This window comes from Chiloscyllium plagiosum, chromosome 16 (assembly GCF_004010195.1).
Source record: "Chiloscyllium plagiosum isolate BGI_BamShark_2017 chromosome 16, ASM401019v2, whole genome shotgun sequence".
NCBI classification, from domain to species: domain Eukaryota; kingdom Metazoa; phylum Chordata; class Chondrichthyes; order Orectolobiformes; family Hemiscylliidae; genus Chiloscyllium; species Chiloscyllium plagiosum.
This window is the reverse complement of record NC_057725.1, coordinates 36,940,418-36,965,026: the sequence shown is the minus strand read 5'-3', so window position 1 is coordinate 36,965,026 and position 24,609 is coordinate 36,940,418. Positions and strand designations below refer to the sequence as shown.

Here is a 24,609-nt window from a genome sequence, read left to right as displayed (position 1 = left end):
ACAAGCATAATCCCAAACATCCGAGCAATTGAGGAAAGACTTTAGACCATAATGTCATAAGATACAGGAGCAGAATTAGGCCTTTCGGCCCATCAAGAGTATTCCATCATTCAATCATAGCTGATATGTTTCTCAAACCCATTTTCCTGCCTTCTCCCTGTAACCCCTGATCCCCTTACTAATTGAGAATTTATCTACCTCTGGCTTAAATGCACTCAGTGACTTGACTTCCACAGCTCTCTGTGGCAATTAGTTCCACTGATTAACCAACCTCTGACTGAAGAAATGACTCCTCATCTCAGTTCTAAAGGGTAATCCCTTCAATCTGAGACTTTGCAATAAAATCCTAATCTCTCCTACTACTGGAAAAAACCTTCTCCATGTTCACTCTATCCAAGCCTCTCTGTATTCCGAAAGTTTCAATCGGATACCCTGTCATCCTGCAAACTCCATCAAGTACAGATGCAGAGTCCTCAATTGCTCCTCACAAAACAAGCCCTTCATTCCTGGAATCATTCTTGTTAACCTCCTCTGAACCCCCTGCAACACCAGCACATCCATCCTTAGAGTCGAGAGTTTGGTGCTGGAAAAGTATAGCAGGTCAGGCAGCATCTGAGGATCAGGAGAATCGACATTTCAGGCAAAGCCCTTTATCAGGAATGAGGCTGAGAGCCAAGGGGGTGATGAGATAAATGGGAGGGGGGGTCTGGGGGTAAGGTAACTGAGAGTGCGATAGGTAGATGGAGGTGGGGGATAATGGTGATAGGTCAGAGAGAAGGGTGGAGTGGAGAAATGATGAAGGAAGATGGACAGGTTGGAAAGGTCATGAGAACAGTGCTGAATTGGAAGGTTGGAACTGGAATAAGGTGGGGGCAGGGGAAATGAGGAAACTGGCGAAATCCACAGTGATGCTGTGGGGTTGGAGGGCCCTGAGGCATCCTTCCTCCAGGCATTGGGTGGTTAGGGAGTGGTGATGGAGGAGGCCGAGGACCTACATGTCCTTGGTGGAGTGGGAGGGGTAATTGAAGTGGTCTGCCATGGAGTGGTGGGGTTGGTTGCTGCAGGTGACCCAGAGACATTCTCTGAAGCGCTCTGCGAGTAGGTGTCCTATCTCCCCAATGTAGAGGAAACGGCATCCTAAGATATAGGGCCCAAAACTGCTTGCAATATTCCAAATGCGATCTGACCAGAATGTTATACAGCCTTAGCAGTACATCTCTGCTCTTTTATTTTAGCCCTCTCAAAATGAATGCTTACATTACATTTGCCTTCCTAACTGCCGACTCAACCTGCATTGGCGAAAGTGGGTACTGCAGATGCTTGAGATTAGAGTCAAGAATAGAGTAGTGCTGGAAAAGCACAGTAGGCTGGGCAGCATCCAAGGAGCAGGAAAATCGACATTTCGGGCAAAGACCCTTCGTCAGGAATTGAACTTGCATGTTAACTTTTAGAATCCTGAATGAGGACTCCTTAGTCCCTTAATGCTTCAGACTTCTGAAGTCTTTCCCCATTTAGAAAATAGTCTGCGCCTTGGTTCTGCCAAAGTGCATAATCTCATGCTTTTCCACATTGTCTTCCATTTGCCACTTCTTTTCCCATTCTCTTAACCTGTGCAAGTCCTTCTGTTGCCTTCCCATTTCCTCAAGACTACCTGTCTCTCCCCTCCGCCTATCTTTGTGTCATTTGCAAACTTATCAAAAATGCCCTCAGTTCCTTCATCCAGATAACTAATGTATAATATGAATAGCTGTGGTCTCAACACTAGCCCCTGTGGAACTTCACTACTCACCAGCTGCTATCCTGAAAGAGATCGCTTTATCCCTACTCTCTGCATTCTGCCAGTCTGCCAATTCCCTATCCATGCAGAGTACCTTGCCCGAACACCATGAGCTCTTATCTTATTTAGCACCCTCCTGTACAGCACCTTACCAAAGGCCTTCTGGGATTCCAAATAGATTATGTCCACTGGCTCTGCTATGTCTAACTTGCTTGTTACCTCCTCAAAAAATTCTAACAGATTTGTCAGGCATGACCTCCCTATGAAGAAGCTGTACTGACTTCACCCTATTTTACCATGTACTTCCAACTACTCCACAATCTCATCCTTAATAATGGATTCTAAAATCTTAGTATAGACTGAGGTCAGGCTAACTGACCTATAGTTTCCGGTCTTGTGCTTCTCTCCCATCTTAAACAGGGGTGTTACATCAGCCATTTTCCAGTCCTCTGGGGCTCCCACTTCCAGAGAAAGATCACTATCAATGCCTCCACAATCTCCTCAGCTAACTCCCTCAGAATCCTGGGGTATAGTCCATCTGGTCCAAGTTATTTATCCATCTTCAGACCTTTCAGCTTCCCAGCACCTCCTGAGTGATGATCACTATACTTGCCTCTGCCCCTTGACTCTTGAAGTGCCGATGTCTTCCACCATGAAGACTGATGCAAAATATGTAATAAGTTCCTCTTCCATTTCTTTGTTCCCCATGATTACTTCTCTAGCCTGATTTTTCAGTGGCCCAATATCCACTCTTGCCACTCTCTTACCTTTTAGATTTCTGAAACAAAACTCTTTCAATCTTCTTTTTATATTACTAGTTAGCTCACTCTCCTATTTCATCTCCTGCTTCATGCTGCTTTAGTTATCCTCTGCTGGTTTTTCAAGGTTTCCCAGTCCTCTGGCTTCCCATTAATCTTGTCCACATTATATCCTTTTTCTTTTGGTTGAATGATGGCCCTGACTTCTCTGTCAGCCTTGACTGCCTCATGCTACCCTGAGTGCAATTTTCTTCCTTGGGATGAATTTCTGCTGTGCCGCCTGAATTACCCTCAGCAACTTCTACCATTGCTGCTCCACAATCTTCCCTGCTAGGCTCCCCCTACAATCAACTCTGGCCACCTCCTACTCATGACACTGCAGTTACCTTTACATCTGATTCTAATTTCTCCTTCTCAAACCACAGGGTGACATTTATTGTATTATGGTCACTGCCCTTAGGGTTTCCTTCACTTTAAGCTCCCCATTACAACAGGCACTGTTGCCTTTTCCTTCCATTTTCAGATTTTCATTTTCACTGGTGCTTACAATTTCACCTGCGTAACTAACAATGCCACCTGGTGCTGCAGTAACAACATGTGTATATAATGCCCAAGCCATGGCCACAAACTGTAAAAGTGATTGTGCCATCTATTCCTGCACTACAGTACAATTTCCACCTCTCATCACAGCAATTTCACTCTGAATGAGCTTTGCAATCTGTACTTAATCATGGACTGTTAAACATTATCATCCGCTTCTATTAAAATTCATTTTAAATAAAATCCTTATATTTATCAGACAGGAGAATCCATTGTCCCATTCGCTATTGCTGTGATCAAAAAAACACAGGACTGCTTAATTACATTCTCACTCACCTAAAACAGTCAGTTAAAAATCACACAACACCAGATTATAGTCCAACAGGTTTAATTGGAAGCTCTAGCTTTCGGAGCGGCTGCTCCTTCATCAGGTGGTTGTGGAGTACACAATTGTACTCCTAATGTGTCTTATAATTGTGTGCTTCACAACCACCTGATGAAGGAGCAGCACTCCAAAAGCTAGTGCTTCCAATTAAACCTGTTGGACTATAACCTGGTGTTGTGTGATTTTTAACTTTGTACACCCCAGTCCAACACTGGCATCTCCAAATCAAAAATAGTCATGTCTCTTCCTGCTCTGTCAATGTGTCACTTCAATCTAGCTGCCTTAAGAGTGTGTGCTTTAGTACCTATGGCCTAGTTTACTACACGTCTGTTTTTTCTATTATTCCATCTTATGTTTCAATCAAATACATAGAAGAAAATATTCGTAGTTCTCACTTTATTAGATTTTTTACTGGAAGCAGATCCAGGCCTGGTATTGCTGTTCAACTGAGAAGAGCTAGAGCTGTCTTCATCTTCTTCATCTTCTTCCTCATCAAAGTTCATGCTGCTAGAAATACCTATTGAGGCAAAAATCACTGGTTAAAGTAACTTTTAGGTTATATACTTCCTGATGCAGTAGGCATATGTTTAACAATCCATATCTACATTCTTAATAATTAAACATAACAAGTGGGTCAATCAACTATCAGATGTGGGGTTGTAAAGAGTGAAACAATGATTACAAACCCGGACAAATATTTGAGGGGAGATTTTATGCATTTGCTCTCCAGGTGTATCAAATAAAAATTCAGGAGTGGAAGCTACAAAATGGAAAACTCTGAAAAGCCCAGTTACCTCCAAAACATGGCTTAAAGCACTGCACCTAAAGCATAAATTCATTGAAGTAACAGTGTTACTTTACAGAATGGAAAATTCATTTGTCCAAGAGAGCAGATTAAATAGTGAGAATGTAAAGGTGGTTAGAGGTTTTGTAGTAACAGGAGTGAACAGAATCATTAGTAAACACAGAAGGAGAATCCACTCAAAGTTTTGATTATCGACAATATCATCATGTAGGGTTTACAATTCAAATCCTACAATATCAGAGTAAAATGAAATGAAAGACTTCAGAATAGTATTTCCAGGATTAAACTGGCAGAGAGGACAGGTTTTCTGATCCCAGGGGCATTAAGATCAATACTGGTATAGAATTTCATTGCACATAAAGATTGACAGACACTGGTATACAAGTGGGCTCAGTATCTTTATGTGTTGCTGGAAAAGCGCAGCAGGTCAGGCAGCATCCAAGGAACAGGAGAATCGACGTTTCGGGCATAAGCCCTTCTTCAGGAAGCCCTGAAGAAGGGCTTATGCCCGAAACGTCGATTCTCCTGTTCCTTGGATGCTGCCTGACCTGCTGCGCTTTTCCAGCAACACATTTTCAGCTGTGATCTCCAGCATCTGCAGCCCTCACTTTCTCTCAGTATCTTTATGGCAAAGTTAAATACGGGGCAGTATTAAAACACAGCAATGAAAGGAGGAAAGCAAGATAGTAAAACATGCACTATGAAGGGAAAACTAGGTGTAGCAATAAAAGCTCCTGGGAGCCTGCTGCACAAGGACCATCTGCAGCCAAGGCCTAAAGTACCACAGTAGGTTATAGGACCAGCTCCTTTGCATTGCAAGCGAGGCACATCATACCTACAGGAGTTATTGACCTAAATACAGTGTCGGAATATCAAAACAATGTCATCGGCTGTGAACTTTAAGATTAGTCTTCCACTCCCAAATGGGAAAGGGAGCATTTTGGGAGAAGGGTAGTGATTCCTTTCAGGACTAATTACATTTTAAAATGATTCATTCACAGAATGTGGGCACAGCAGGCTAGGCTGTATTTGATGCCCATCCCCAGTTGGACTCGAGGAAGTGGCACTGAGCTCCCTTCTTGAACTATTGCTTTTCGAAGGGAAAAGATGCACCATGCTGCTGTTAGGAAGGGAATTCCAGGACTTTAACTCAGCAACAGTGAGGAACTGTCATATAGTTCTGTGTCAGGATGATGTAGATCTTGGAGGGGAGCTCCAAGCATCTGCTGCCTTTGTTCTTCTAAGTGACAGAGGCCACAGTTTTGGAGGTTGTTGTGTGAAAAAGCTCTGACCAGTGACTGTACTGCATCCTGTAGATGGTACACATTCAGCATTCACTGTTTTGGAGGGAGCAAATGTTTAAGATAGTGGATGGGGTGCCCATCAAATGAGAATAGTGGTGAATGTCTTGAGTTTGTGGGAACTGATGCAGGTGAATGGATATCACACGCTTCACGAGCGCAACATCCCAAAAATCATCCCCCTTGAAGAGAAAGACCTGATAAATATATCAAACTGGTGCAAAGTCATGTGGAGCACTGTCAATCTCTCCACAGTGAAGGACATGGTTGCCAAAAAGCTCTCAGCACCATTACAGACTTTCCTGTCAAGAGGGAGTTGAGCAGTAAGCCCACCATAGTAAGGCTTAATAAAGCAAGTGAATCTCTTGCTAATGGTAAAACCTAGCAAACATTGGCCTTCCACCTGAAATTGTCAGCAATGGAAAATAGGCACTACCACAATGTTTCCATGATTGTTTGGCTATCTGTTAGAAGGGAAAATCTACACCTCAGGATGTGCATGGAGCAAACATAGTCATCTTGTATAAAAATGACGAGGATTTCAGATACTGCTAATATTACCGAGGCAACTCCTTGTTAAGTATCACGTAGAAGGTCTTAGCTCACATTTCCTGGAGCAGCTTTCAGACTCTGGCATCACATATCTATCCAGAATCTCAGTGTGGCTCCAGAGTTGGCAGATTGATTGTTGACATGATTTCCTCACTTTGACAGTTACAGGAGAGTGCATTTAACAGCAGTGATTGCTGTACATTGTTTCCATAGACCTCATCAAGGCTTTTGATCTCTTTAAACAGATGCAAATAATAGGCTGCTTACCTGGAATGTCAGGTACCATTTCTCCTTTTCACAAGAACATGCACAGTTTTCTCATTTTCAATGGATCAACCTCAGATGCTTCTTGAAAGGGTTAAGCAGGTTGCACCCCATTGCCAACACTCTTTGCCACATTTTTGTCCATACTGTTATTATACTCAAATGAGGATGTCTACCTGCATACCAGAGTTGATGGAAGTGTTCAATGCGGTAGGATTGCCCACCTATACCAAAGTGTAAAGTCCTGCTCTCAGATTTGCTCTTTGCTGTGACGTCACATTGGCATTCCACATTGTAGTAGCAACTTGTAGACTGTTTCGCCCAGGTCTGCGGGAGTTTAGACTGGCAATCAGCATTAGGAAGACCAACATTACGGACCAGGATGCATCAACCCCACTCTCCATCAACACCAATAATCTCTCTCCGGAGATCACCAATAGTTTGATATACCCTGGATTAAGAATTATTAGCAACCTGTCTTTTGATGCTGAAATCAGCATTGGTACCCAGGCAACAGTTGAGAAGCCCAGGGAGGATCAATCTCAAACTTGAGTCACAATAGGTGTACAAACTACTCAAAAATATAAGGCTTAAGTACCAGGCTTATCTTCTCAGCTCACTTGTTTACAATAGCAAAGCAGGGACAATTTATCCAAGAAAAATAGCTGAACAGCTTCCACAGCCACTGTCTCAGACAAACATCGGTCATGTCCAGTCAAGGTAGGGTGCAGAATAAGATAATACTCCACATGCAGGGATTCCCAGCATGTTCACCCTCTTGAGAAAATGCAAATTCCATTGGCTGGGTCTTGTGGCCCAAATGGATAATGCTCACCTCCTCAAAGGTATGCACTATGGCAAGCTGGCCATCAACACAAGACCAACAGGTAATCTATGTCTACCACATCGGTAAGGCCACATTGAGTGGATCTGAATCAAGCGTTGTTAACCAAAGTGCCTGGAAATAATCAGTCAGAAAAGGCATTAGAAAAGCATAAATCAAAAGAAATTACCAGACAGCAGAAAATGAAGTCCACGAGAAGGAAAAAACACCAGTCAACCTAGTCCCACCGTTATGTATCTGTACCAGTTATGGAAAGTTCTGAAATTCATGAAATGGCCTCTACAATCACAACAAACCATCTTCAATCTTGAAGTGACAATCACCTCAGATAGGTCTCTCAAGATTGCCATGTCAGACATTAACCAAACCAGTCATAGAACTATTGTGGTTACAAGCATTGGTCAGAGGTTTGGAGTTCTGCAGCAAGTAACCAAACTGCTAATACTCTAGTCTACCATACACAAGTCAAGAATGTGATGGAATATACTCGATATCAATTCTACCAACACTCAGAAACTCAACAATATCCAGAAGAAAGCAGCTCATTTGATTTGCTTCCCAAGAAGAATACCCTTAACCATTGTGACCAAGTGTGACCATTGTCAATCAAACGGCAACACCAGTGTGTTCTACCTACAAGATATACCTATCACAGCAACTCACCAAGGCTCCTCTGACAGCATCCTCTGAGACCACACCCTCTGCTACTCAGAAGAATAGGATAGCAAATGCATGAGAGCAACACCACATACAAATTTCCCTGCGAGTTACAAATGGCCTTGGTTTGAAATGGACCTCTTCTTAAGCACAACTCGGCATGGGCAACAAATGATAGTCTTCCAGCAATATCCACATCTCATGAAAAAATAATTAAAAAAACACTCCTTCACAGTTGATGGGTCAACTGCAGTGGATTAAGAAAGCAGCTAACAGTCACCTTCTTAAGGACAAATGGAATTGGTAATAAATACTGACCTTGCTAATGATACGCACATCCCAAGAACAAAAGTAAACTGTCAAGCCATCACCAGCACAGCCACAGGACTCACAAAATTAGACATGGCTAAAATGTACTAATGAATTAGATAATGGAAGTTTGATGACAGGAAAAGGCAACTTGATTTTGCATTCTATGTCTGTCCTAGGAAAATGAAATGCTAATATTGTTTCAGGGAGCAGAAGGTGATTATTTGGCTTCGGAGCAACAGAAATCAACAAGATGATCTTACATTCCACCTAAAATTGTTTTGCTCAAATTGCAGTCATTGAAATGGCATAATTATCCACAATTTAATGAAGAAAATCAAGTAGACTTGAGTTCAATTTTGACAAGTAACAAATTATCTTACCCTTTTTCTGCATCGTTACTCGAAGATCCTGCTTTGTTGTTTGTTGTGCACTGGCTGCAGTGTCTGTATCGGCCTCATCATCATTGCTGGACTGTCCAACAGTGAGAATCTGAATTTGACTTCCCACCTCCTGCGCTTCATCCTGAAAGGCAGCAGGACCATCAATCCCTGATGGATCAAAAGAGATCAACTTTAAGTTCAACCAAAGGTTAATGTCAGAACTTGCTTAGCATTCATGGTTTTGGGTTAAATCTTAAATGGATCTTAACAACCGATTGATCACGGCATCCAGAAAATAGCTCAATTTGCAAACATACCAACAAAACTAACCAAACATTGGCCTGAATATAGGACACATGTAGAAACAAAGAATTGGACTAAAAGTGAATAAGCATAATTTCAAGAAAGGTGAAAAAGCTTTTAGTTAAATAGTTGCTAAGACATTAAAATATCCCATTATTATTAAATGTGTAGGAGCTAAAGTAGACAGAGCACCCTTTGCAAGAATATTGAATTTAGAAATTGTACTTGGTAACACAGAACCAAGATGTGAACTGCTGACATCATTGTTTATAATCAACCTGTTCAAACATATTTTGGCAGACCTGGGTCAACTAGTATCTGTACTTGGATTTTCCAGCATACGGTAGGAACACTACCATAGTACCACAAGAATCTCTTTATACCCGATATATGCTTCCCCTCACTCTGACATGATTAGCACAATTGCAAACTTCACTTTCACATATCACAGGTTGTACATAATGGCAATTATTCAAATTGTGATAGACAAATCACTTGATCAGCCTGCTCATCTCTAAATAACACAATTGCCTAATATAGCAGACTAAGGTGACACATAACCAGAGGCAATACAACCAACTGGAGGGGAAGAACTAACCCATGCATGTTTTTCACCTCCATAGAAGGGACAGTGCTGATCATTATTGGAAGGACCATTATTGAGGCCACAGCTACAGGTATCCAGAATGTGCAAAAAGACAGGGAAGACCAGTTATTTGAATTCATACAGCCAGGTACGAACACAGAGTTAAATGTTGAGGACAAGGGATCACCGTTTGCTGAGAAACCAGGCACACAGGCAGAGAAGTCATGGCAGCAGGAAAGGATAACTTAGATGCCATTTCCAAGAGGGTGATGCTGCATTATCAACTTCCTAGGGGGGTTACCATTGATCAGAAACTGAGCTGAATTAGCCATAGGAATACAGGAGCAGGTCACAGATAGGAACACTGCAGCAAATAACTCACCTCCGGACTCCCCAAAGCCTGTCTACCAACTGTAAGTCAGGGGAGTGATGTAATACCCACCACTGATCTTGATCACTGCAGCTCCAACAACACTCAAGAAGCTTGACACTATCCAAAGGCAAAGCAGCTCACTTGTTTGGCACCACACCCACAAACATCCACTTCCTCCATCACCGATGCTCAGCAGCAATGTGTACTATTTACTGCAGACATTCTCCTTAGCATTTTCCAAACCTCTAAACATTTCTATCGAGAAGAGCAAGGGCTGCAGATGCATGGGAAGACCACCACCTGCAAGTTCCCCTCCAAGTCGCTCACCATCCTGACTTGGGAATTTATCACCATTCTTTCACTGTTGCTATGTCAAGATTCTGGAATTCCCTCCCCTAACATCATCATGTGAGTCAACCTACAGCATATGAACTGCAGCAGTTCAAAAGGCAGCTCACCACCTTCTCAAGGGCACTAGTAACAGGCAAGAAATGCTGGCCCAGCCAGCAACACCCACATCCCATGAACAAATAAAAAGAAACTCAGGTTCTGCAGCAGAGTAATCAATTAGTGCCTTAGAAAAGTTAGCTGACAGCTGAAGGCAGATGACGATAGACACTCAAATGTATCAGGCACTCAAAAAACTTGTCAGAAAGTTGGCATTTAATGTCAAGGAGCATGAGCACAACTTGAGGGTATTTTGTCCTGGTGAGTTTTAGTCTGAGTATGGCTGGCGATTTATGGGCTGTCATGAGTCCCAGTGATTGGAGAAGTCTGGCTGTCAGTTCCGAGACATTTTTTTATCATGTGCAAGACTAACATAATTTACAGGATTCCATGTGAAGACTACATGAAACACTATAAAGGACAAACAGGCAAACAACGAGCAATCCGCATCCATGAACACCAACTAGCAACTAAATGCCATGACCTGCTGTCTCCCATCGCCATACACAGAGATGACAAAGACCACACATTCAACTGGGACAACACAAATGATCATAGGACAAGCTAATTAGAGGACAGCCAGAGAATTTCTAGAAGCATGGAACTCAGCCACGGACTCCATCAACAAGCACATAGACTTAGACCCAATATACCGACCACTACAATGAACTACCGAAACTGGCAACCAGAAGCAGCTGAAATGGAACCAAATAAATTCCATAAGTATGGCAGTGCTTCACAGGAGGCTCCAAAGCACTGAAGATTCACCTGGACAGGGGACAAAACGTCTGCAAATCAACTTCCCAGCTCAGTGAACACACCCACAACCATGACAACCGGCACTCAAGCTACAAACCTTGAACACAGGTGAAAGGTTTTTGTAAGATGTTTTTATATATGGATGTATTCATTCATCCTTTTATAGGTGTACCTATTGCCTTTATGTTTGCAAAATACTTTGTTTTTTATATTCATAGAATTCAATAGAAAATGGGCAGCAACTTGGGAAGAATGAGAAGAACAGCAGACTGGAACATAAACAATTGCTCTGTAGTCAATAAAACAATACAATGTAAACATGCTGCATCACAAACGTTTTATTTATTCTTTATTCATGGGATATGAACATCGCTGGGCAGGCTACCATTTATTACCTACCCCAAGAGGGCAGTTGAGAGTGAACCTCATTGCTGTGGGTCTGGAGTCACATGTAGGCCAGACTAGGTGAGGATGGCAGATTTCCTCCCCTAAAAGGCAATAGTAAACCAGGTGGGTTTTTGTGACAATCAATGGTTTTCTCATGGTCATCATTAGGCTAGCTTTTTATTCCAGATTTATATTGAATTCAAACTTCGCCATCTGCTAAAGTGGGATTCAGACTCATATCCCCAGTACATGAGCCTGCGTTTCTGGGATTACTACTCCAGTGACAATGCCATGACAGCACTATCTCTTATACCTTAGTACAATACATGGAGCTGACTGATCAAGTAATGATAGAATTATTGTCAGCAATTAGTCTGAATGAGAAATCCTTCATTGACAGATTTGTGGCATTCTTGTACCTCTTTCATTGCTCAGGAAACCCAGTAGTATGAGTTTAGTTGAAGAGCCACAGCAAAGCCTTTCTCTTTAACAAATGATTTCCACAACACACTCTGATCCTCACTGGCATTTGAGGGTCACTTGAAATGCCATTTCACCTTCTTCATTGTTTTCGGATTCTATGGGTGACATTTTATCTTATTCAAATCCATTCAATTGCGCAGAACTAAATTCAGGTCCTGCCACATTTGAAGAATACAGCACATAGAGAATAGGAGCAATTGTAGGCCATTCAGCCTCTTTATCCTGCTCTGCTATCTAAACTGATCATGACTGATCCTCCATCCTGCACAATCGTAGATCCCTTGATATCTGAGTTCATACAAATCTAACAACCATTGGCAGAAATATACTTATAGATTAAGAATTTCAAAGTTTGACAAATGTTTAGTGAAGAAACGTTTTAATGGGTGGCATGGTGGCACAGTGGTTAGCTCTGCTGCCTCACAGCGCCAGAGACCTGGGTTCAATTCCCGCCTCAGGCGACTGTCTGTGTGGAGTTTGCACATTCTCCCCGTGTCTGCGTGGGTTTCCTCCGGGTGTTCCGGTTTCCTCCCACAATCCAAAAATGTGCAGGTTAGGTGAATTGGCCATGCTAAATTACCGGTAGTGTTAGGTGAAGGGGTAAATATAGGGGAATGGGTCTGGGTGGGTGGCGGGTCGGTGTGGACTTGTTAGACCGAACGGCCCGTTTCCACACTGTAAGTAATTAAAATCTCTCCTGATCTCAGTCTGAAATGGCTGAATCCCTTATATTGACACATGCCCCTCTTGTTCTAAATACCCCAAACAGGGGAAACCTTCCCCTAGCATCTATTGTGCCAATCCCCAACTGGTGGGAGAATTAGAGAGGACATGAGGAAAAGCTTCTCATCTAGATAGTGGTGGGTGCTGTGAATGTACTGCCGGTTTGGTGGGTAAGGCAGAAACCTTCAACTCTTTTAAAAGGAACCTGGATCTGCAGCTACAGCTTTGAACCTTGTTAGGCTATGTCTCACAACTAACGTGTAACATCCATTTACCTATTTACATCCAATTCTTTTTGTAATAAAAGATAATCTTCCATTAGCCTTCTTAATCACTTGCTGTGTTTCATGCACTGACACCCATATGTTAAAAAAGCCAGCAAAAGACTCTCAGAGATTTAGTAAAGATTTATTGTTGATCTCTGGTTTAATACAAGTATCAGTTGCCACCTCTCTCATCTGAACCCGTTGCTTGTGCAGAACACAAGCCTCATTGGAGAAGAACTCAGCTTTCTTTCAATAAACCAAAGTGCTAATTTTTTTTTAAAAATCACACACAGCAGGTACACAATAACAACTAAACACCAAGAAAAAAATAAATAGGGGAAGTAAAGGGGTTGGGTAAGAATTAAATCGAAAGGGGAAATAATGTATCTCAGCCACCACAGTGTCACACATCCTGAAAAAACCCAGCAATTTTACACAAATCACTTGTAAATTGCCAATATTAAACAATTAACGATTAACAATGTGGGTTGACCATGGTTTGATCATTAACAAATATGGTTTGAAGGGACTTGCGGCACAGTTGCAGTGTGCCTACCCAGGAATAAAATCTCTGAACATGTTGATTAGAAATATCTTAACAAATAGAGTCATAGATAGAGTCAGAGAGACGTACAGCATGGAAACAGACCCTTCGGTCCAACCCATCCATGCCGACCAGATATCACAACCGAATCTGGTCCCACCTGCCAGCACCAAAAGACTTTGTCTATTTATCCTATCCATGCCCCTCATAATTTTGTAAACCTCTATAAGGTCACCCCTCAGCCTCCGACGCTCCAGGGAAAACAGCCACATCCTATTCAACCTCTCCCTGTAGCTCAGATCCTCCAACCCAGAAAATGCTGCCCACTAGGGAAAATGCAAAGAACACAGCTCTTTTTTTACAATTCAGGGATGGTGTTACACACCTCGACTTTTTATTTTAACACCACAACATCACCTGTGTTACTCATTAAAAAATCAATTTCCCAGTGTAAAAGCAAATGTAGGGGAGGCTGGGAAGAGATGGAGGGAAAGAATTCAGCCCTTTTTATTTCCCTTCTTACATCCAGACATGTTGCTCCATCGCAAAGTCATCATTGTCTCTAATTAATGACCAACTTATATACAAAGCCCATAAGGGCAGTGCAATGACAATAAAAGTGAGAGAAAGGTAGGGAGAGTGGGAGGCGACTAAATCAAAATGAGATTGGAGGAGAAATAAGGCACATGATCCCCCACAGGAAAATAAAACAACTGGGAATGCTGGAGATCTGAAACAAAAACAGAAACTGCTGGGAAAACTGAGCAGGTCTGGCAGCATCCGTGGAGAGAAAGCAGAATTAATATTTTGAGTCTGATGACTTCTTCTGACCTGGATTCTCGCAGAGAGTCACCAGACACAAAATGTTAACTCTGATTTCTTCCTAATGATGCTGCTAAACCTGCTGAGTTTCTCCAGCAATTTCTGTTTTTTGTTTCCCATCCCTTACAGTGCCGACTTCTCTCTAAAGGCATCAAGAGAATTGAGGGACATCCCATGATTTTTCTCCAAGGAATCCCAGATGCAAATGTAGCAGCGAAAGAGGAGGACCTCAGCTTTCAAACGTAAAGTTCAACAGGTATAAATTGCTCTCATTGAACACTGAAACTGTTCTGTTTAAGGCTTAAAGGGACCTGATTTTTAACTCTGACACAGTATTTGCAGCCTCTAAAGATCATACCTTTTTATTTTCCGTAGTTCTTACTGTGGACTGAAATGGAAAAAGAACTTTTAAAACCAAAGATTGTTCGGGGATTGCTGCATGTTTCAAAAGCAAGTAACTTGATATGAATTGTAAGAGCTGCATCGACACAAATGTTGTTCAAGCAGTTGTTTAAGTGTATTTTGCAGACAAGCTGGAACCAAGGCTGTATGCAAATAGAGATTCAACAAGCAATAATTGGTCTGTGGACTAGTGATCAATCTTTGATAACAAAGGCCTTCAGCCTGCCAACAACAATGTGTCTGGTTCCAAGGTTGCTGACCAGCCCCATCAAATCCCCACATGCCCAGCAGCTGTGTCTGTTCTCTGCAATAAAAAATATTTAAAGCATGAAGATAGTTTAGTTTTCCTTCAGCAACTTCTGTAATCCGTGACTTTTATTTAACAAGTCAGAGTCTTTTACAATCAATCATCCTGTGCCTCTGCAAACCATAAAGGAAGATTGAGGAGCAGTGTTCTAACCAGCACAAGACTGGTTCTTGGCAAATCTTATGACTAGGGACCAATGGACTGCATTCCCAGTCTTTATATCTGTTCATTACAGGCATTTTATTTGCTGTATGCAAGCTGGAGTTTATAAGCAGAGGTTTGAGTTTTAACGAGTGGCGTTATATGCCAACAGTTCATAATTGTTAACCTACATTTGTAATAAATAGTGATTCTTAAAAAGTGAATGAATGCCTCCTTAGTGTGAACATGAGTATAGTTGTGTGCTATGAATATGAAGAACAGGTGGAATAAATTTTGCGTGAGTGTATGTGCATGCACGCGCATTTGTGTGTGTATGTATATAAAGTATCTTTGATGCTGTTGCTGATATTTCAACCTGTGGTATATAATCAGATTCATATATCTCATGATAATGTAAATGAACACATGACTCTGACATCAGAAAGAGTAGACTCCAGTTTCAAGTGAGCATGAGAAGTAAGAAGTCTTAGACACACCCCTATGGAGCTGTATTTGAGAACCTACTATGTTTATAGGAGTGTTAAGGTATATAAGAAGTTGAAGAGCCTTACCTAGATATAAGGGGCAAGCAGCCTTAGGAGCAGTGTCTATATGAACACCCACAGCTCAGGGATATTCCAACAGGTGCACATAATGTGCACCTAAGTGTTTGGCTTAGAAGACAAAGTAAGTCAATTGCTCCAACCAGTGTGCTATCTTAATGATGTTTGAATGTGATTAAACAAACTTTATGATTTATTCCTGACAGTGAGGGAGTTGTCTTCTGAGGAAAGATTCAGCAGATTGGGCTTATTCCCATTGGAGTTCACAATTACAAATAGCCACTGGAATTAAGATCAATGAGATCTTATTGAAACAGATAAGATTCTGAAGGGGTTTGACATGTCAGATGCTCACCCATTAAGAAATTCAGGTTTTGCTACCGAAGTGGATAAGCTGGCCTTTCTCCATATTGTATTCTATCTGCCATATTTGGGCCCACTCACTAAGTCTCTCCAAGTCTCCTTGAAGCATGTTTGCAGTATTGTCACAATCCACAGTTCCACCAGTTGTTGCATCATTTGAAAACTTGGAAATATTACATTTAATCCCCATATCCAAATGTTTAATGTAGATTATGAATAATGGGGCCCGTGCAGTTATCCTTGTGGTACCCCAACCATGCAAAGCTTGTCAACCAATTTTTCCATTTTTCTGCTTTCTGTTTGATAACCAGCTCTTATCCACATTTATTCCATCAATTTCATGTGCCTTATTTTGGTTATGAACTTTTTGTGTAGGACCTCATCCAATGCTTTTTGAAAATCTAAATATGCCACAGCCACTTGCATTCTGTTAGTTACAACCTCATGTCTCCTACCAGGACTGCAGTTCTCTGTTTTCTCTCTCTCCTGTTTATGTTTGCCATCTTCCAGTCTGCAGAAACCCTTCCAGAATCTATAGAAGTTTGAAAGAGGACCAGCTACTACCTTTCCAGCCATTTCTTTCAATAGACCTGTAGATAATCAGGTCTAAGGGATTTATCTACTTTAAGTCTCAGTAACTGCTCAAGTACTATTTCTTAAGAAATATCCATATCTGTCAATATCATCACCTCAATTGTGTCATCAACAGCTTTAACTGACATCTTATACCTGTGCCTTTTAATTCACGTGAGTCATTTGATTTTATATGTTTATGATATGATGCAAATGAAGAATTATCAAAACAGAGTGTTATAAAGAAGAGTGCAAAATTAATTAAAATATTATCATTTATCAGGTTGACCCTGTGGGCCAAAAATGAAATTAATTCCCTCTCATATTGGACCAAAAAACTCTAAATTTAAACCAACTTCTTAACAGCAAATTAATTAAAGTGAAAACTGGACAGATATTTAATTTCTTGATCAGAAGAACTGGACACAATTTTTTGTTTCTATCAATACATTCAACTAAAGACAGCAGTTTAGAATAGCTATATTGTAAATACAATAATTTTAAAGGGCGAGATGAAAAAAATGTTGTATATAACAAGGCCCACATATAATAGAACTGATATGCCAATACCTACTGTGTAAATGGTATTAAATTGGTACTTAGTGCTAAGGAAGCATTCCAGCAAGAAAAGACTACACAGCTGATTAAGCCTGTTTTTGTCAACATATTGTCAACCATATAATCGTTTTGTAAACCATTATAAATCCTCCTTCTTTATGTAATCTTTTGATGGTGGCAGTTACCACACAAAAAACATTCATGAAGAGGAAATCGAATCCAACCTGTGCTTCATCCCCACCAGTCCCCCACCCCTACCCTACACAAAAAGTGAGGAAAAACTAAAAGGGCAAGTTCCAGGAATTACATGATTCCAAAATACGTGACTCCTATAGGAGGAAAAGCTGTGTTCTAATTCCATCCATAAACATTTGAAAAGTATGTTGTTTTTGAATGCATATCTAATTTTATTTAGAGTACCTGGAGCAAATCTTCCCTAAGTGTTCCTGAGAGTATTTGATCACTCATGTTTATGCTGATTCTATCACTTACAATTTTATGTCTACAATTCATTCAATGCTAAATAAAAACTGAACAAACTGCGGATGCTGTAAATCAGAAACAGAAACAGAAACACAAATTGCTGGAAAAGCTCAGCAGACCTTGTAGCATCTGTGGGAAGAAATCAAAGTTAACATTTCCAGTTGAGTGACCCTTCCTCAGACCTTCCTGTGATTTCTCTGCACAGATGCTACCAGATCTGTTGAGTTTTTCCAACAATTTCTGCTTTTTTTCCATTCAATGTTTTTGTTAATTGGCATACTATTAGTTATTTTTGACAGGTCAGTAATATCAATTTGATTGCTCTGGACTGTATGAAAATTCTGTTTTATATGAACCAAACTTGCTTTCACAGTATTCAACTGAATTAAAATTGCTTTGAAGACTTGTCTTTCTAAACCTGAATCTTAGTTCATTCAAATAATTCGGTTTCAATAAGTAAACATCAGTTATAATGTGCCCCTTGAAAGTGGTTAATTGAGGAAATATCAGGCAAATGAGGTCCATGTCTATGTATCTGGCAAGATATTTTTCAAAGCTGAAAATGTGTTGCTGGAAAAGCGCAGCAGGTCAGGCAGCATCCAAGGAGCAGGAGAATCAACATTTTGGGCATGAGCCCAAGAAGGGCTCATGCCCAAAATGTCGATTCTCCTGCTCCTTGGATGCTGCCTGACCTGCTGCGCTCATTTTCAGCTCTGATCTCCAGCATCTGCAGTCCTCACTTTCTCCTAGAAGATGTTTTTCAAGAACTGTTGCGTTTACCAAGCATAGAACCAGGGAATATTGTCTGTCAAAATCAATTAATATCTGAAAGATCTAATGTGCCAAAGTTCAAAGAAATCCTGCAACATTTCTAGGTAACATTCAATCTGCTCGACTCTGCCCTAAATGTCTCAACAGCAACTTAAGAAAAGCACCCTTTGCTGCATCGGGGTGACTTTTCCCAATTTCTTATGTGAGCCAACCTTTGGCTTCTCAGAATGGTATCAATTAGTGCCAAATTTCACCTCAGTGACTCTGACTACCTGTGTCTATAATGGAGGGGAAAAGGTTGATATGGAATGGACAGTGAACTGACAGTCTCTGTTCAATTCATTACATCCTCCTCTTGCCCACCCACAACCTTTTCATCACAGGCAATCTTAAGCAAGATTAGAATCTTATTTTATCATCATTAAACAGTCAGGTTTCCAACTCATTTAACCTTCTTGCCTAATTTTTCGGGTTTTTACCACCTGAAAAATAAAAATGCCAGTTCGGGGTTTTATAAATATTATAATTTTTTTGGTTTAGAGACCATCAATTTCTTTACTTTCTCCAAAAAAGACTCAATACTTTGTCTATCCTTGCCTATCATACCTGACGTGTTAATATGTCTTTTTCTTGCCATTTGTGAGCTCACATGCTAAATTCGTTGGATAACCTCAAATTTTCTCCAGGGTAGTTTTTACTTCTATTGCAAGATCACAGGAAGGGAGGATCAATAAAAATAATTGAATGGTTAGTGTGAGCTCTCTCATAGATCAACTTTGATTTTTGTCACAATGAATTCAGGCATTACTGATAAATACAGATAAATACAGGCCTTCTGTTTTTTCACATTTGCAGCCATGAGAAAGAAGCTAAAAAAGATCAGCTCCAGCAGAAAATTAGCAGAAGACTTTCCATATCAGATGGTTATTTCTTTTCCCAATGTTAGAAAACTGTTAGTAGAACTTAGAGTTTTCAGCAGGAAAATGCTATTATACTGTGTGAGTTTCAAGTAATGGCCATTTACAATACATCTTGAGTACATTTCTTACAATACAGACATGCAACAACATGACACATTGGATACATGCAGTAAGACTCTATAAGTACCTCATTTTTTTATTTTATTGCAAAATGGTTCACAACCAACTAAAATTTATTCACAACCATCAAACCTGACAAAATCCTTGTAAATCTTTTCTGAACCCTTTCAATGTTCACAACATCTTTCCTAATCCAGGGAGACCAGAAATGAATGCAGTGTTTCAAAGTGGCCTAGCCGATGTGCTGAACAGCTGCAACATAATCTCTCTACTTCTATACCAGTTAAGTTAAAATTGGAGTTGATGTCAGTGCTTTCAAGGAATCTGTGAGCATTGAATCATCCGCTAATTGGAAGCATCATCATTTGAAATTTTTTTCATCAATTACAATTGTACACAACACGGAAGATAAACCTAGTTTTTAGGATGAAGTCAGAGGAAACTAAAAAGCAGAACACAAGAAAGCAAATTTCCTGCAGAACTGTATGAGGCAAATCTTGTCTTTTGAATGAATGACCAATGCAGCCAGTGGTTTTGAAGTTCTGACATGATTTACAATTCGCTGCTAAAGCAGCAAGGTACCAAACAGACATCCCAAATGAGCTGGCAGGATTATGTCTCAAGGCCAATTTGCAGGGATTAATGGTTAATTTTGGTTAGTAAGGAAACAGAAAATGACCTCACTGTTTCTGACACAATCCAATAAGCAGCCAATTTATCCATTTAGTTTGAATGTTTTCAAGCTTCATATGATACCCTTATAAGATCTGAGTGCCTTGGCAACTTAGGAACATCAGCAATTATCGTATACACTCAGGTAAAACTGAGATTTTGAGGCCAAATCTTTCGGTGAAAAGTTACAAGTTCACTTTTATATAAGTAACATATTCCAGCAGCTCAAAACTATTTTGTTGCTGGCCACGGTGCTGAATTTGCAGTCCCAACTACAATAATTACTGGCATTTCCAGTGTCTCAATCAGAAAACAGCAATTGTGAAAAAAACTAATTAGACTGCTTCAATCAATCCTGCTCCATAGATAAGTACAAGACTTTGAAAATGGAGGATTTTTGGGCCAAACATCAGGGCTTGACTTATACAACATATGAAAACCTAACTATTTTGGCTCTTTCCCAAAATCAATCTTTACTTCAATATATATGATATGCTCAGGGTTTGATTTTGATTAGGCTGCCTGATAGGGACCCTAAACAATTACATAAGAGCTATCTTCTATTATTGTTTCAATTGTTCAAGTTACCCTATCTTTTTCTGCTGAATGCAGAGATCTCTATGGCTCTATAATGCCACTGGTTGAATGGTGAAAGAGAAACATCTGATATAGGGATGAGGCATAACCCAGCAAGTGACCTAATCACAACAAAAAACAGACACCATACCACTGCCCCCACATCTGGAACCAAACACTGTAATTTTGTGATGAACTTGAGAAGCAACAAATTTGCTCAATGAAGTTTGCTCTTCTAGAACTTCAACTATGCCATTGCAAACTTTGGTCCCATCATATTGAATGCAGTTCATTATCTTTGTTTCTCGTATCTTACAAATTATTCTAAATGTTTAACCCACTGAGTAAAATGGTAGTAATAACAGCAATGTTTATTTGCTCCGATCCCTGCCTACCTTACACAGACTGGAAGTAAGCCATCATTCTCAGTGTGAATCTGAGATTTTGATGATTGTGCAGCAATTCTAAGTACATGCTTTAAAGGTACCACCTTCTCCAATTGTAAATGTAAGGTAACATTAAGGGAAATTCACTACGGTATATTTCTGCACTAAAGGTAGGCATGCTTTTTAACGGAGAGACAGTTGGTCTCCATGCATTTCTGTGTAATGAGCTGACCTTTCGGTTTCGCCTTTTTCTCCTTCTTGAGGCTGGCAGCTTGTGAACCTGCAGCTGAGGACTTTGATTTTTTAGTAGGCTTTGGAGCTTGCACATCTGTAACAACCTTTACATCCTCATGTTCGGCTTCTTGGACTGCTGCGTTAAATATATGGATGAAAGAGAGAAAGAGAGATAAGAAGAAACAGAAAGAGCAGAAATAAGAATAAAGTGAAGGGAAATCATTCAGAGAAAAAGCAAAACAATGCAACATTTTTAATAGGCTATAGCTAAAGAAGAAATGTGTATTTCAAACCATATTTCTCCTTTATAAACAGAGGGCATGAAAGAATATCTTGTAAAAGGCACAAAGCAATCATGTATTATGTTTATTCCATTACAATTAAGTTTATTCACCCAGATGTATCAAAGCTGCTTGTCTTTTATTGTACCCAGCTCAATATTTCACTGAAACATGTAATTGGGATGATATCCCTATCCAAATGATTAAATATCCTGAAATATTTTTATTTAAAAGTTAAAAGTCCAAAAGTAATTACAACTTGGAAATAAACATGTAGAAACACTTCTCAAGGTTTTTCATCAGGCAAAAATAAAAATTAAACCAAAGGAGAAGATATTAAGAATAAGAGTTGTGTTTAAGCGAGTCTGAAGAGAGAGAATGGGTTTAGGCCCAGAATTCCAAAATATGAGGCTGCAGTGACTGCAATTTGAGTAAAAGTTATGGAGGGTGGAATCAAAGGAATAGAGAGTCAGAAGGGGTTTGCAATGTTGAGTGAGGTTACAAAGATAGGCAAAATCAAGGAGAGCAATTTTTGATTGGAAGTGTTAGGAGTTGGGCTAGTAGTGCGGGTGGAAGAAAAGTGCAATCGATGAATGGGACTCAACGCAGGGAGAGTGGGATAGAGGCAGCAGAGATTTGGAGGCTGCAAGGAATTTGTTGCAATAATCAAGTCTGAAGGCAACAAAGGCTTGAATAATGATTCCAACAAAAGGTGAACTTTGATATGTGAAGAGGTAGATGATGTTGGAGAGTTGGATGTAGGTTGTTGTGATATAGAAGTTATGTAGTCATAAACTCAGTGCTGGATTCAAAAAGACACCATGACAAACATTGGATCAAGACAATGGCTGAGGAGAGGAAGATGAAGTTGGTTGTAAGTGCACAAAATGTAGAAGCAACCAAAACAATGATTCTCTCCATCATTAACTGGCAGAAATTGCAGTTTTTTCAGGACTGGATGCAGGAGAGATTGTCAGGCAACACAGTGGAGTTGTTGAGATACATAGTACATAGTGGAGCTTGATATCATTCTGAAGCGGATTCATTGTTGATTGACGGCACCACCAAAGTTTGGCAGATAGTTAGAGGAACAGTGAAGGATCAATCATTGGAGGACTTTGGAGGTAACAATGTAAGGCTGGCAAGAAGTGCCATTCTGGGAAATGTTCAAGCCACAATTGGATCGATAAAAATGGAACACATTGAAGTTGGATATGAGAAAAGATATCTTGAAGAAAGATACTGTAGCCGGTGTGTCAAAGGTTACAGAGATGATGAGGAAGAACAATACACTATGGGTATACTCATAAAGAACATCAATTTGTTAATTCATTTGCAGCTGTTCTCGGACTTGGGCAAGATCTAAAACATGATTAGGTAGATTCAAATGTGGAGCTGTGGGGGAGATAAAACCAGATTTGGGAAAAAGCATATTGAAAGGCTTTGAAGAGGATAAAGAAGCTGGACGTGGGACAGTGGATCTACCAGGAGAGTTCAGGGATTGCCGTTGAGGGTGATTGGAAATGATCCCTTCAAAACCAATGTCATCTAGTATGCAGGCAAGAAAGGAAGTCTGGAAGGAAGGGAGGTCAGCAGTTTAGTTGGTATGGGTCAAAGGAATAGAACTTGGAGGTCATGAGCAAAAACAATGGTCAAAAGAGCATGAGGAGAGGTAGAATTGTATTCAGTTTGTCTTAATAATCACTTTTATCAATCACTAAAGTCTGAACAAAGAAGTGAAACCAGGCGGACCACCTAGCATTGACAACTGTCACCTTGCAAAGTTGTCCTTACTAACATCTGGGGACTAGTTCCAAAATTGGGAGAGCTGTCTCACAGATTAGTCCAGCAACAACCTGACACAGTCATACTCACAGAATCATAGCTTTCAGACAAAGTCCCAAACACCACCATCACTATCACCATCTCTGGCTATGTCCTTTCCCAAGCGGGTATGCCAGGAGAAGCACCTGGCATACCTAAAAATGAGAAGCAAACCTGGTGAAGCTACCAAAAAGGATACTTGCATGTCAAACAGCATTTGCACCAAATGATTGACTGAGCTAGGTGATCCCACAACCAATGGATCAGATCTAAGCTCTGCAGTCCTGTCACTCCAGTCATTAATAATGGTAGACCGTTAAACAATCTTGTGAAGGAGGAGGCTCCACAAATATCCCCATCCCCAATGATGGAAAAGACCCACACTTCAGTGCAAAAGATAAGGTTGAAACATTCACATCGATCTTTAGCAAGAAGTGCTGAGCGAGTGATCCATCCTGCTCTTCCAGTGGTTCCCTGGATCAAAGATCTTCCCTCCATCATAAGGACAGAAGTGGAGACGTTCATCTATGATTGCACAATGTTCAGCACCATTTGTGACTCCTCAGATACTGAAGCAGTCCATGTTCGAATGCAACAGGATCTGGACAATATCCAGGCTTGGGCTGACAAGTGGCAAGTAATGTTCATAACACACAAATGCCAAGCAATGACCATCTTTGACAAACCATATTTGAAACCCACTAACAATATCCTGTGGGTTACCATTGACCAGAAACTCAACTGAAAACTGGTCACATAAACACAGTAGCTACAAGAGCAATTCAGAGGCTAGGAATATTGCAGCAAGTAACTCACCTCCTGACTTCCCAAAGCCTGTCCACCATCTACAAGTCAGGAGTGTGATGGAATACTCTCCACTTGCCTGGAAGACTGCAGTTCCAACAACACTCAAGACGTTCAACAGCATCCAGGTTAAACCACCATGCTTGACTGGCACCATATCTACAAGCATCCACTCTCTCCACCACCAATAGTCAGTAGCAGCTGTGTATACTGTCCACAAGTCACACTGCAGAAATTTACTTAAGATTCTTGGATAACACCTCCAAACCAACAATCAATTCCATCTCGAAGGACAAGGGCAACAGCTACATGGGAACACCACCATCTTCAAGTTCCCTTCCAAGCCACTCACTGTCCTGACTT

At 40.6% G+C, this 24,609-nt stretch overlaps 1 protein-coding gene across 5 annotated transcripts in view; it reads right to left on the bottom strand.

Annotated features, from left to right (window-relative positions):
- tub (TUB bipartite transcription factor) overlaps window positions 1-24,609 on the bottom strand; it is a 437,441-nt gene that overhangs the window by 39,973 nt on the left and 372,859 nt on the right. For 3 of the 5 annotated variants that reach the window (XM_043705827.1, XM_043705828.1, XM_043705824.1), the window contains exons 4-6: window positions 21,336-21,473; window positions 8,576-8,743; window positions 3,856-3,977 (exon numbers count right to left, since the gene is read on the bottom strand). In XM_043705827.1, the coding sequence (XP_043561762.1) occupies window positions 3,856-3,977; window positions 8,576-8,743; window positions 21,336-21,473 (428 nt within the window). The remainder of the gene's footprint in view (window positions 1-3,855; window positions 3,978-8,575; window positions 8,744-21,335; window positions 21,474-24,609) is intronic. The other 2 variants (XM_043705825.1, XM_043705829.1) reach the window with 2 other exon arrangements.